The 15759-nt window shown below is 34.5% G+C and overlaps 1 protein-coding gene across 4 annotated transcripts in view; it reads left to right on the forward strand.

Annotated features, from left to right (window-relative positions):
- Nucleotides 1-15759, forward strand: part of LOC150108169 (RB1-inducible coiled-coil protein 1-like) — a 611254-nt gene that overhangs the window by 109420 nt on the left and 486075 nt on the right. For all 4 annotated transcript variants that reach the window (XM_090390625.1, XM_090390624.1, XM_090390626.1 and 1 more), the window contains exons 6-7: nucleotides 10596-10682; nucleotides 14320-14461. In XM_090390625.1, the coding sequence (XP_090246751.1) occupies nucleotides 10596-10682; nucleotides 14320-14461 (229 nt within the window). The remainder of the gene's footprint in view (nucleotides 1-10595; nucleotides 10683-14319; nucleotides 14462-15759) is intronic.

A 15759-nucleotide genomic window follows, 5' to 3' on the forward strand; every position in this document is an offset into this window, starting at 1 on the left:
TCCCATTAAAAGTCTTTCCATACTTAGGACTAATGAAGAAGAGATAATCCTAGAAACATCTAAAAAAGAACAAGTTTGGACTGAATACATTAAGGCACTATTTTCTGATAATAGACAAGACTTAACAGATTCAAGGAATATAGTCACAGGCTCACCTATCTTGAAGTCTGGAGTAGTAAAGATGATCAAATTATCAAGAAATGGTAAAGCATGTGGATCTGATGAATTACCAGCAGAAATGATTAAACTAATCAATGACAGTAATATTCATAAAATTACTCTTCATTTGCTGAATGCTTTATGAACTTCATAAGTTCGTCTGCTCGGTAGAGGGTGTAATATGATTCATTGCTCCATAATACAGCTTTCCAGGCTTCCACATCCCACTGTACACACTCTTTGCACCACTGAAGATGACACTGCATGTTGATTCAGGTAGTGTGTGGCTTGCATATTGCAGTCCTGCTATGGAAACCCATGTTGTGAGCCTCGATTCTGAATGTTTTTGTGCAGATTCATGTTTTAGTCGATGCCCAGAACTCTGCTTTCAACGTATCAGCCAACAAATGATTGTTTTACATATTATCTTTTGTAGCACTTGCATTTGACTCCCTCTGTTTCCATATCAGTATGGTATCATTGATTGTTGACCTGGGATGGCCCAATTTGTCAACAATTTGCTGAAGAGATAGGCCTGCAACATGACATCGTATCACAATGCCTCTTTCAAACTCTAATTCCCTTCTGGCAGCCATTTCACCTGGACACAGTTGCATTGACTTGGGAGAATCATATTTCTCTTATTTATACTGACTACAAACACGTGACTCGTTATATGGTGCAATGCACCTTGCCCATGGGGTGTGGGGGGGTGTCCATTGACTCTTTTCCAAGCAGTGTACAGTAGAACTATAATATCCTTACTTCTAAAAGTCAGCATCCTATTTATTAATAAACCGAAATCCAAAATGGATAATGTTTTGTTATGGTTATTCATATTATGGATGTCTCGTGTACCTCAGAAAGCATAACAATTGTATTAATATAATTATGGCTATTACAGCCTGTTTTTGTTTAGGAGTGTCCCTTATTTTAATACATTGGCTAACATTACTCAAAAAAGGGGTGTATATATATATTTTTAGGGCATTATGGGTGAGTATAGAAGGCAATTATGGCAGAATAAAAGAGGTGGAAAAAATTTTTTATACATACCTTGTTTTTGATTCTATGATGCCTTCCAATTCCAAGATCTTCCACCTCTTTCATTCTGCCATAATTGCCTTCTATACTCACCCATAATGCCCTAAAAATATATATATATATATATATATATACCCCTTTTTTTGAGTAATGTTAGCCAATATATTAAAATAAGGGACACCTCCTAAACAAAAACAGGCTATAATAGCCGTAATTATATTAATAGTGTTTAAGAGGAGTAGCATGGGAATTTTCCCAGAAACTACACTTAATAACAATTGTATATCAACTGATATGTTCTATTTATTTATTTTTTTTTTTTTGATGTAAACTCATCCAAGTTTCCATAACAAAAAATTGATTATGATAACTTACTTAATATATGCATCTTCTCATTCAGTGACATGTTTTCAGCATGCGTGCACACACATCACAAAAAATAAAAATACTTAATGTAACGCTATTACATGTAGAAAAACATGTGATTATGAAATAGTGTAATAATGTCAGGGTAAACTTGTCATATAGTATGCTAATAGAACAGGCTACGTTATTAATTAAAGAACTTAAATTAGAAAATGAGTGTGACTATAATGAAAGATGGCTTTACAGATTTAAGAAGTGTCATGGGACTTCCATCTATAACACATGGGATAAAATGGTCTGCAAACCACAAAGTTGCTATTGAGTATGTGGATGAATCTGCTGAACTTATAACTGAGTCTCAGCTGTAGCTGACTGACTTGTTGCCTCAGTCTTAATCAAATGTATAATGTTGAAGAAACTGCATGATGAAGAAGTGCTAACAAGATTCACACATTTTAAGGATAGAGTTCGTATCCTAGAATAGTACTGAAACATACAGCAAACATACTCAAATGTCGGCCACTGGTAACAGGAAAAACTAATGCCCTAGATCTTTGAAGGGTATTAAAATTTAACCCTGCAATATATCATGCAAATAAAAATGACATTACCATCGATATTATATTAGAATGATTGAAAAGATTGTTGTTCCTGACGCCCAAGCCAAATGCACATGTGTAGGCCTGGAAAATTGCAAAATTCTTATCCTGTGCAACTGTTCAGCTTACCCCAAAGCAAAACACCTCTGTAAGAAAAATGTTTATACAGTGTAAGGGATCGGCAGTTTGGCAGTAAATGCTCTTTGATACGTTTCATATCAAAGAAAAAGAAATATTGCACTCTATAAAGGCTAAGTATTGCTCACTTTTCATGCTGTAATAAATGTTGCCAAGCCTGTACAGAATTTTATTACAGAATTTAACATGGAAAAAGTGTTCTAGTATGTTGCCAGTTGCTGGGAGTAGGTACAAACATGAGCACTAACGAAATGATGTCATAAGTTGTAGCTTGTCCTAACTTTTGGTAATTCCCCTAATGAAATGTTGACAATGTCTTTGTAGGATTTAATGTATCAAAGGAGAAAGAAGATAACTGTTCATAAGTTTCTTGCGTATGCAGAAAAGTGCTACAGAACCTGCTGAAAGGTATAGCAAATAGGCTTAATGAGGAAAATCTGGCTGAATGAATGAACATTGACAAAGAACCACCTGCTGTTCATCACTATACCGACTGAAATTATAGACATTGTTCTGAATCCTGAAAAGAAACAATGAAAGTGATGAAGATGAATCAGTTGTATATGAAACACTCACTATCAAGAAGTTAATTGTTGACTGAGGAATTAATTAAAAGGGCTAGAGCAACAAACCTTCATGACAGAACAATTGTTAATGAATCTTTGTTTAATGTATGAAAAATTATGCAAGAAGAGATCAAAACACATTAAACATTTGCTAGTATGAAATGTAAAAATATGGCTAAGAGGAATGTCAGAGCAGTAGGTTTACTTCTGATAATTCTGTGGCATCAACTATCCTAATGTTTCCCCATGCAATATCATAGATCCATGATGAATTAATTAGCCATCAAACAGTAATTCTGACCACCCTCATCTTGCAGAACCTTTGAGATTAGCTATACAATCTCAGTAAAATTCAAAATTTTTCTGCTATGGGAGCAGTGCTATTGCAACATTTTGTTAAGTACAGCCATTAATAAACCTGTTTTTGTTTATGCTGTACTATATTGATAGACCTGTATCATTTGTACTTATAGTAATATATTTACTTCATTAATTTTAAACTTCTTTAAATCATTAAAGTAGTTTAATTTTCAGTGGCTTGGATGAGCTTGTGCTCTTGAATCACTATGGTTGTTGTGGAGAAAGTGTTTTTGACTATTCACTGCTTTTCATGATGTAAATAAAGATTTTTATTAAAATGTAATGAGAATTAAAAAAAAAATACAACTAGAGAATTAAACACATAAATTACAATATATGAAATGCAATAGATGTTAAAAGAAATGCATATTATTGATATATATATATATATTTATTTCTTCAACCTCTTAGAATACCATAGCTAATTTTCAGTTTTTTCTGCTTAACACATTTATGTTGAAGTATGCAAAAAAACTTTGCCAACAGAAACTCCATCATCACCCTCTGGCATGTTGAGAAACTACACCTTGTCCTGCCACAATTTCCTCTGTGCATCAGCAGATGCACCACAATCATAATGGATTCTACCATTGTAATTGCATCTGCATAGAAGAGAGACATGAATTTGTTTGTTTAAGATATATTAGAATAGAATAAGAAGTGATTCCAAGGTAGAAGTAATGCAAAAGTCATATATTTCCCATATACCAGTAGTGAAAGGTGTATCACTTTATTATTAAAGTACTCTGGTATCGATATAGACGTTGAAAGTTTTTTCACTTGTTATATCATAAATTAATCACCAAGTCAAATATGAGAAATGTATGACTTCTGCATTACTTCAACCTTGGTATCTCTTCTGGGTCTGGCTCTCACTGATGAGACCTCAATAAAGTTTAAACTAGTCTGGGTAGTAGCCCTTCTCATAATGAATAGCATTATACACATTAGAACTTTTTTTTGCTGATTTTCATGCCAAATTACTATTATTATTACTACTATTATTATTAAGAGACCTCCAATGAGTCAGAAACTTATCAAGGGAGGTCTTACTATTCATATATACCTTGTCTCGAATTCATTCATGTTACTTGCACACAACATCCAGTGGCAACCCATTCCAATCACGCACTACTCTATGAGAGAAAAATCTAGTCTTTACCCCCCCCCCCCTTCTTGACAGCATTCATTCTCAACTTCCAAGGATGCCCTCACATCCTTTCCCCACCCTCCATAAATGAAAAATTCCATCTACTGAAATTCTGTATAGCCCTTTAAGAACTTTATAAGTCTCAATCACATCACGACTCTTTCTCCTGTTTGCTAATGTCTGCATCTATATTCCATAATCCTGATATCATTTTTGACACTCTCCTTTGCACTTTCCCCACTGTATTAGATACACCATGCAAAGCAGGAAACCAGACCTACACGCAATAGTCCAAGTGAGGTCTTATCAAGGCCTTGTGAAGAAGCAAAATAACTTCCTTATCTTTACATGTCAACGTTCATTTTATTATTGCCATTATTGCTGAGATGTATTTACAATTTTTGCTATATGACCCTTGAACGTCATCTTTCTGCTAAAACCCCAAGATCCTTAGCCTCATCAGTGTTTTCAAGCATAATCCCACCAATATAATACAACATTAGATATCTAATTACACCGAAGTGCATGACTTTATATTTATTAAAATTGAAATGACAGTCATTTTCAAATGCCCACAATTCCAGTGTAAAATCTCGTATAGAATAAAAATAGAAGTATTTTTTTTTATGTTGATTTTACATGAGCAATTAAATTACATAAAATACTTGTAATTAAAATAATGTATAACTCACTTTACTGTATTAAATCTGGTAACAAATTGTTAGAATATTTAAATAAGAACCACTAGAATTGTAACTAAAATTAAGCCTCGGACAGGATTAGGCAAATAGACCTAAGGCTAGCGACAATCGCGAAGGTCACTGGATTATGAGTTTTCCTGCCAAAATCCAGGGGACTTAATTTGAAGGACCAAGGTCGGGAGAATGATATCGGTCCTTTTTAAGATATCCTACTGTATGATTCTTCGATGATCTACATATGTGCTGAATTATCGCAGCCGTAACCTAGTGCCTGATCGAAAGTTTTAGCAGGGAAGAAGAGGAAGTGCCCGTAAGCCTTAAGGATCTAGGACTGTGTAATGAACTGGCAAAGATTGTGAGTAGAATGTTTTAAGTAATATCCTAGATTGTGAAGTTCAAACGACTGATGTAGGTTCTGTAATTATTAGCATAGGAAGTACTAGAGAAGTCAGAAAGCCATACTTCAAGTTGAATGTGAATAGTAGAATATAGAGATCTAAAATTTGCTTATGTTGTGTAATGCTAAGAATGAATGCGGTTTAAATTTTGTCTTTATTGTTTAGAATGTGAGTTATGTTTAAGCATGTCAAGTTCCATCCAAGTGTCTGAAAAGTTATGTGTATTTATAATTTCTTTGTCTCAGAGCTTAAGCGAATCTGTGGAGAATTAGACACGTGATATGTGTTGTTATAACTTGTCTTAGTATGAATTAATGTTTGTTTTGTTAATGGCTTGCCTGATCTTGTTTAGCCAGTGCACTGTCTCATAAACATACCAAACCTATGTGACCTAAGAGTAGTAACAGCTACGACTGACTGATTAATTAATAAGAGTTGCTTGAGATAGAGTAAGAGTTAATTTTGTGCTTAGCTGAATATTTCTCTTGTTTGTAAGGGAAGGAATGACAATTCTTTTACGCCATCCTTAATGGCCCAGTCGATAAAAAAAATAATTTTTAAGGATCAATTCAAATGAAATACAGCAAAGTAGATAAAGAAATTGGTTCCAGCCAGAAGCTTTTCCTAAGTCTACACTTTGAGCATGTGAAATAGCATACTTACAGCCTTGAGGGGGGGGGGGGGGGGGAGTAAAACAAAAGTTATAGACTAAAGGATTAAGAATAATTGCGAGTTTTGTGCATGAATTAGAAATTGAAGTATATAGACAGTTTGAACTAGCTCAGATAACTATGATATAAAATAAATAAGAAAAATGGCGCAGTAGGCATCTAATCATTACATACTTTAAATCCTTAAATAATTAATAAAAAATAAATATGAAAATAATTATTACACCAGCCTATTCAAATCATTCTGCAAGTACTGCATATCAGCAGTACTCCTGATTAACCTACCTATCTTTGCATCATCAGCAATAGCTGTATGCCACATGTCAAATCCTTCCCAGGGTTTAATATAAAGATTGAATACCAATGCACCAAGGACTGATCCTTGAGGCACATCACTGGTACCTTGAATCTTTCAGATTCACACTCCCCGAATACTACTTTTTGATATCTGTCAGTCAGCCATCCTCTTATCCATGCTAATAGTTTATAATCCAGTCCCATATTCCTCAATTTATACAACAGTATTTCCATGCTGTATTCTGTCAAAAGCCTTAGCAAAATCCAAAAGTATCATGGTGTATCCCTTGTCTAGTTCAATGATAACATTATTATAGAATGTGAGCCAGTTGCTAAGACATCGCCTTCCCTTAGCAAACCCACACTATTCATTGCAAAGTAGAGATTTACTGTCAATCCATTTCTGAATGCAAGCCCTAACCAATTTCCATGCTGTATTCTGTCACAAGCCTTAGCAAAATCCAAAAGTATCATGGTGTATCCCTTGTCTAGTTCAATGATAACATTATTATAGAATGTGAGCCAGTTGCTAAGACATCGCCTTCCCTTAGCAAACCCACACTATTCATTGCAAAGTAGAGATTTACTGTCAATCCATTTCTGAATGCAAGCCCTAACCAATTTTTCCGAAATCTTCATCACCACTCCTGAGATACTGATTACCGATAGTTGGATACATCGGTCTTTGCACCACCTTTGTGAAATGGGATTATCATACATTCTTTCCATTTCTGCAGAATCTTTCCTAGTTTGAGACTCATATTATATAGCCTGGTCAAAGGAATAGCTAGTTCAGCTGAACACTTTATTAGCACCCGTGTTGATAAAGAATTCCTATTCAGTTTGTGCAACAGCTCTAGTACTTCCTCCTCATTCACATGAGTATCCTTGTACAGCGCAGAGGTAGCAGTGAGTTCAATGTTGCATATACCAGGTTGATAGCTTTTAGTAAAATGGCTGCTCATTAGTTGAACAATCACTTCTGCATCAGTCACCTACATACCATCTGCATTCAGTAGCGTTATTCTTTCAGATTCATTCATTCTTTTACTTGCAGCATAACGATAGAATTCTTTAAGGTTGTCTTTAACTTACAGAGCCAGTTTCTTTTCATACTTGGACTTAGCTTTCTGTACAATTGTGACTCTTCTGTCCAGTTTTGCTTATAAATATTGTAACTGATATCATCTTATACACACAATATTCCTTCCACATAATCTTTTTCTAACGAATTTCTTGCTTAATTAGATCACACTTCCATTTCACTCCTACTCTATTTATTCTTTGAATTTTAGAGACACGTTCTGATATTGCATCATTTGAGCATTTTTTAAACACTTCTCATGCACTGTTGATATCATTTCCATCCAATAATTGATACCATTCTGTTGAACTTATACTCCTCAGTTGGTCATAATTTCCTGCTTCATAGTTCAGCATGTAACATTTTCTGAATGGAACATTCATAAACTTAGTCACTTCCCAAGGGAGTACTGCATAATCACTATCACCAACCAGAATCAGAATAGTTACTTCTTTAAATGAAACCTCCCTCTGACACTATAATCACATCTAACACTCTTTGACCTAGAGTTCCTTCTGTCACATGCTGCTTGAGGAAGTTGTTTCACAACAGCTCAATAAATTCAGTTTCATAATTCTGCGATTTCATAGCTACCCAATCAATGTTTCGATAATTAAAGTCCACCCATTATGATTACTCGTTTTGCTCCCATCGTATTTATTTGTTGATGCATTTCTTTGTCACTAGCAACTGATCCACCAGGTCTGTAACAACACCCCACCATGTATTTAATCTTGTTAGACTCCACCTCACAACAGATAGTTTCAAACTCACTGCCACATGAAAAATTGTTACTAGCATTGTAGTCATAGGTCTCAACTCTAACTGGATTTAAGACATTTGATAACATTAGCAGCATGCTCCTTCCTCTCCTATCCTGTCTATCCTTCCTAAAAATACTGTACTTGTTGCACTCAATACCAGTTCGTATGTCTGCTTCTGATAGCCAGGTCTCACTAATGCCGGAATATGAGATCCCAATATATTAATCAAGGCCACAAAATCTACTCCTTTGTTTCTGATACTCCTAGCATTCGTATACAGACTAATAAATTTACCTGCATGCTCTTTTGCTTACACCTGTCTATGGTCTGTATGACAGATTTGCAAGTTCAACAACTTGCAGATCTCTGTTCTTATCTAGTTCTTTACTTATGCAGACCATGGTTGATAGATTCGAATTGGACTAACACAATCGTTCTCTCTTCATTATCATTTCCATAATAATAACCATTATCATCATTAACACAGTTGCCTAACATTGTCTCTCTTACACACAGATTCTCATGATTCCTTCCATCAAAATTCAGTTTCTCTGACTCTCTGTGTTAGGTCTTATATCAATTAATAATTTTTCAAGATTTCTAATACCAAACATATTTGTTAGGTTCCTTCAGTATGATTTCTTCTTTTCCAGGACTGCTTCCATAACTTCTTGTGTCCACCATGGTGTTCTTGTTTTTCTATCTTTGCAGACAACTTCACTACATGCTACCTTATCTGAATCAGTCGGTGTTTTCTTCAGCGTTTACCACCAAGACCCCAAAGTTTGGTTCTTGTTTTCAAATTTTTGAATTTTTTTCTTCAATAATGTTTGCATGGTTGAGGCTACAGTTTACCTGTAAAAGCTGCTCAACTTGAATTCTTTTTATAACTTTCTTTACGTACTATTCTTTTCAATGCTTCATTTTTATCCTACTTAAAAGTGATGGTCACTTCCAGTTTCAGATCGTCTGTACATTCTTGTATCGCAAACCAGTGTGAAGATATCATTATCAATAATAACATAATCAATCAAGCTTTTCTTATTTCTTGTATCTTCTCTCCACATCTTTATGTTGAAACATGGTGCTAATTATGACTAGTCTGTATCCTGAGCAGATATCCATCAAATACTTACCATTATTATTAGACTTTTCCCAAAACATTTCTATATGCCTAACATTATACCAAACAAAAACCTGTTAGTTTGCTTGATATACACTTCTGCCATTTGGTAATGAATCAGGCTTATAGTATGCCATGATAATTGGATTGTAGCATGCCTCTTTGTTTGATCATGTTTACAGTTATCATCCCATCTTATAACTGATCACATGGCTCATTAAGCCTATGTGATGCTATTATTTCATGGTCATATGCTCAAACAGATTACCCATTCTTTGTTCTGCCATTCATACCTTTTGCATACACTGTGTTTTTCACATGTGAAGTGCTGTTACTTACCTTATTTTTTTTAAATATCCTATTTCAGACGAGCCTCCATAGCTCAGTCAGTATAGACGAAGCCCTTTGGCTTCGTCTATACTGACTGAGTTCGATTTCAGAAAGATCTGGGTTTGATTCCTGTCAGTGACACGAAGAACCTTTATCGGTCTCTTTCGACAAAAGGTGAGTTAGCCAGTCTCATACAGAGATAGGGGGTTTTTTCACCTGGAAACTTGGGTTTTTCATCCCACCAGAACAGGCTCCGTGAAACACAAGGATTACAGTCATGAATACGTCCCAGCCATATGCCGGTCCCGAGCCTGGATAAAATTGGGGGAGATTGGGGAAAGAAAATCAGGAATACTTTGTGGGTGCGTACAAAGTCACCTAGGGTTGGAAATGACTTAAAAGGAAGAACCACCACCTATTTCAGACAAAATAAAATCTATAATAATTTGGAAATTTGTATGTTGCAAATTCATTGAATTCTTGCAGTAAGTATGATTTTTTTCTCTCTCTCTCTCTCTCTCTCTCTCTCTCTCTCTCTCCCCCTCCTCTTTTTTTTTAAGATTAATCCATTATGTTGCAAAGATAAATTGGTATGTGTTGCATTTCTGGCTTTTGGTATCAAAAAATTTAATCCTTTTGACTTAGTTTATTATCCTTTAAAGTTTATCTCATTTTCCTTGTGAAAACATATCTCACAATGGATACCTTAAGAGCATATAGTCCTATTTAAATATCATTGTTGATTAATAAATAGCTAATTCATGAAATAATTATTCATTTCATTCTAAAATTTCAGATATAAAAAGGTTAGATTACCAATGATAATTTTCTTTTCTTTTAAACAGTGCTTTCAAAGAGCAAGCTGGTATTTGTATTCAGAATTTTAAGCGATACTTGGATTCCAGATGCTACTATAAGGAATTACTCCACAGGTAATAATATTATATTGTATTAGAACTTTGGAACAGCATTTAGTATATTGACCATCTCATATAAATATGTTTGTTTTTGCATTAATATTGCCTTTTGTTCTTAGAAAGATTTTAAAAAAATAAAAGGAAATAAATACTTATTTTATACATTTTCACTATTACAGATACTTGTTTTATACATTTTCAGTATTACGATTACTAAAATTTTTTTAAATTTCAGTAATTCTCTCTCTCCCTCTCTCCTCTCTGTGTATGTGTGTGTGTGTGTGTAGATGAAATGATGAACATTAAGCATCTCTTACCTGTAACCAGAAAAACCAACTTCATGCTTTAGGTGTGCTGTTGCAATCTATAGGATTATATTAATTGGACTTGAAACATTCAATATGTCGGAGACATATTGATTTGTTTTATTTTAAGCGATACTTGGATCAAAAATCATATGAGATGAGCAGAGTAGAGAATGTTAATAAAAGTTGGGAAAATGTTAGTGTCAGCAATATTGTTGAAAGTGCAGTGGTGGAATGTCAAGAGAATGTAAAGTACCTCATGAAAGAAAAAGTGCACTTACATGGAGTCTGAACAATTGCAGAAATCTCAGGTGATTGATAGAGTTGAGAAGAAGAAAACATAAGGTAAAGTAAGAAGGGAATATATGACTAAGTGAGGTAAGGATGAAATTTTTTTTATGGTGATTCTATGATAAGAGGAGTACTTAATGATAGTGTGATTTAATGTTTTTTTCTCTGGTGCTAAAATTATTAATATTAGTGAAGCTATCAGGATGCCAAAAGATGGGACAAATGTTTTTTTTTTTTTTTTTTTTTTCCCCATAATGACTTCTTGAAAAGCAAAAAATATTTTATGAGAGAAGATATGGAATTATTATTGGAAGAAATGAAATTTCTTCCAATAATAATTCCAGAAGAGCAGGAGAGTAAAGATTGTAAACTTGCTGCCATACTATGATAGGGGCAAGCTGAGGAGGAACAATGATCACAAATGCCATGCCTAGGATGGGCAATTTATCGACCTATGGATAAAAGGACATATAATACTTATGGATTGCAGTTAAATGGATTTGGAATTAGGTGTCTTGAGAAAGCATTATTCACTAGGAGTGTGGAAATGCAACATCAGGAAAATGAGCTATTAGGGTGGATGTAAGTATGTGTGTGTGTGCTATCATCCATGAGACAAATTGTGGATGGCCAAAGAATTGCAGAATCTAGTTTTTCATGTGGGAATAGTCAATACAAAGTGCAGTGTTAGTTGGGGACTTAAATAGATGCTGCAGTTTATGTATGCTAATTCAGGAAGTATCAGTAATAAGAAGAAAGAGTTTTTGGCTTTGGTCGATGCATCCTCACCAAAAGTCATTGTCACTTAGCTACACTGCATAGACAAATAGTTGAGAAATAATGGTATATAACAAGGCAATCTGTATTTAAGTTTTGTAGATCTGGAAAAGACATATGACTATGTGCCAAGAGAAAAGCTGTTCAAAACGCTCCAGTTATATGGTGTAAATGGGACATTACATCAAGCAATACAAATCAGCAACTAGAACTGAAGGAGCTAATAGAAGATAGTTTGATGTTAAGTCGGGTGTGCGACAAGGATATACATTATCTCCACTATTATTCATCTTTTATATAGATCATATTAAGAAGGAAAGTGGTATTAAACCTGATAGCAAAATTTAAGATGTTAATCTCAACTCTTTACTTTATGTTGATGATGTTATACTCCCAGGACAAGTCTGCAGGATTCCTTGACCAAATTGAATAACTGCTGTAATAAATTTGATATGAAAATCAGCATTAAAAAAAAAAAGACAATGAAAATAGGCAGAAACATTGGAAACAGTGCAAAAATGTACTATAGATTTGCAAATAACTTTTTGTGAGTGTGAGCAACATACACACGCACAATTTTATGTCCTTCATCTTGATACATTTTATGTCCTTCAATATTAATTACCATATTTCACAGTCACATTGAACTTCATACACAGGATATGCAAGGGCATAAAGTTTATCTTTAGTAGAGCAGATCAAAGTTGCTAATTTAACATGTGGTGTGAAGGTTACATTTTATTAGCGCTTTGGCTATCTTTTTCAGATGTGCCTCGGACATAGGGAATAGGAATAGTGGTTTTTTGTTATTGTGTGTGTTTGAGGATGGAGAAAGTAAGAGGACTACTTAGATTTTATCTCTTTTGTAGGAGCTGTAGCCATTGGCCAGGAAAGTATGGTGAAGATATTTAAGTTCATTGGATAGAGCTGCATCGTTAGAAGAAATAGTCGTAGCTCTGTGTATAAGTGTTTTTAGAGTACCATACTGTTGGGATGGATGATGATGCGATTGTTTATGTAGATACCTTCCTGTGTGTGAGTGTGCTGGCTTTCTATAAATGGAAAAACACAGTGAACCATATGAAAGCCAGATGACTAATGTGGCAAGAAAAGGCAGTCATTAGATTCTTTTTCTATTGTGAAGTTAATTTTGGGGTGTTGACTGTTTAGGTAGTTAACAAAAGAATCCAAAGTATCTTGTCCATGGGGATCAGATGGCAAACACATCAACAGAGCGTAACCACACTAAGAGCTTGTATGTAGCTGTGGTAAGTATTTTGTTACTTAGCCACTTGTCTCTGAATCTTCTCTGACACCTGATCTCCAAGAAACCTGTGTGAATCAAATCTGCACAGTAGTCAAGATGCAACTGAATCATAGTATTATAAAGAGAGATAATAACTTCCATATCTTTACTTGTTAGTGTGTATTTCAACATGCAAGTAATCCTTTGAGCTATTTTACTGACTTTTGTGGTACTCTCTTTGAACTTCAACTCTCTCTGTCCACCATCATCCCTAAGTCCCTAGCAATGAAGTAGGTCTTCCAGATCAATTAACCCTTAGTCCATTAATGGTAAAGTAAGATAAGTTTACATCCTTTTGGTAGGTGGGGTTGACACACACACACACACACACACACACACACATATATATATGATATATATAAATATATATAATATATATAAATGTTATTATGATGAGAACTGAGGAAAGAGCAAATGGATATTTGCTCTTTCCTGCTGACTTCCAAGCTATGTCTAGATAGCAGAAGAATATAGAGTCAGAGATGTCACAGGCTTGGTGCTAAGTTTCAGGTGCAAGGGGGGCAGCACCTTAGCAACTAATAGACTTTCCGATATCCAGACTAGTCAAGATTCTTCTCATCTTTTTGGTGAAAGATCCAGATTGCATATGACCAGATATATGTTAAGTTTCTTGAGGTGATTTATTTAGTGTTTTCTTAATACAAAGGAGAAAAATATAGTAAATTTTTATTTTTTATTTTTTGGTATAATTGGAGTTGATTGTTTCATATCATCAGAGGTATATTTATAGTAACTTTGATGGTGATTATCATTTTTTTAATTTTCTTCTTTTTTCCTTTACAATTCATGAGTTCTTTAATTTGTCAAGCTATATACTGTGCTCTTCCTAATATGAAGGATACATGAAAATGTGACCTTCTGAAGTTCATTTACATCACTGTTACATTACTTAATGTAAATGTAATTTTTCTTTTAATTATAATTAGAAAATAATTAATTGGTTATGTTACAGTTTCAGGGAAGTTGTTGCTCAGCTTGCCAAGATTCCACTACTGCCTACTTTGCAGCTTGAATCCAAGGTTATTGATCATACTGCAGATATATCTTTAGAAAATGATTCCTGTCCAAGCCTTCTTAATTGGATCAACTGTAAGGTATGAATTTTAAGAATTGGTATAACATAAAATGCCTGATTTTAAATCATTTTATTATTATTATTATTATTTTTTAATGAAAGGATTGCTCTAGTAGATAAATTTCGAAACACTGTACCATGGCTTTACTGATAAAGATCAGAACAGATAAGTTCCTTCTTAATAATATTCATTAATTAAATATTTATAGACATTAAAATATCAGTAGTGTTTAGTATTGAGTAAATATGAGTAAATGTCAGTAGTGTTTAGTATTTTTAAGGGACATGTTCTCACAGAATCAACAATAAAATACTAACCATGAAGATGTTCCCAAGTAATAATGTAGGGAAAATTTTAAAATGAAAAACTTGACAGTGTAATTTTTGTCCAATAAAATGAATTGATATTCATTGTCATATGCTCATAGAATCAGTCTGTTCATTGCCTACAGAGAGTCTGTATCAGTTATATAGTTGCAGATAGCTGGATATTGCCCTCTAGCCCATCTTGAGTATATTTAATATACGAGTTGTGTAACTGGGGTGCTTAAGGGTCAGAGCTGTATAACTGAGAGGAGACCTCCACATAGCCTTTAAAGGAATGCGGAGAACTGACCAGGGCTTCTGACCTAATGTCCAATCCTCACCTTCTCGTGAGGATGGGCTGGCAATTTGAGATTTAGCCGACCAAATTGTATTCTTATTGGTTAAACCAAAATAAAAAATGATGGTACAACATGACAAAATTTCATGCCGGCTGGGGCGTCGCCCGGTTAAACAAGGCCCTCATTGTTTTTGCCAGGGAACCAGGGCGAACAGCGAAAAGTCAGATACTGGAACAAATCTGAAAACAAACCCCAACTCAACATCACCAGAGTTAAAGATCGATACTATCAACGTAAGAAGCCTGAATGGCAAAGAAATGGAGCTAGCTGAGGAATTAGATAAGTGCCAGATCGACATAATAGGGGTGACTGAAACAAAAAAGACCAAAACTGGTGAGCTCTTTCTGAGCAATAAATACAAAATGTTATATTCAGGCAATGACAATCAAGGAAAAGGAGTAGCCATAGTATTCAACACAAAATACGAGGCTGATCTTCTTGAATGGCAGTCAGTCTCAAGTAGAGTAATGTGGGCAGATATGAGAATGGGGAACTGGACAATGAGACTTATTTGTGCCTATGGTCCTACAGAAGGTTCTACTAAGGTAGAAGTGGAGGAATTTTTTGAGGCTTTAGAAAAAGCAACTGACACAATGAAAAAGGAAAAGTTGGTCCTTGTTGGGGATCTAAATAGCAGAGTAGGAAATGATTG

The sequence above is a fragment of the Typopeltis vanoorti genome, chromosome 3 (genome assembly GCF_054136105.1).
Source record: "Typopeltis vanoorti isolate ZY-2024b chromosome 3, IOZ_Tvanoo_1.0, whole genome shotgun sequence".
Classification (NCBI taxonomy): domain Eukaryota; kingdom Metazoa; phylum Arthropoda; class Arachnida; order Uropygi; family Thelyphonidae; genus Typopeltis; species Typopeltis vanoorti.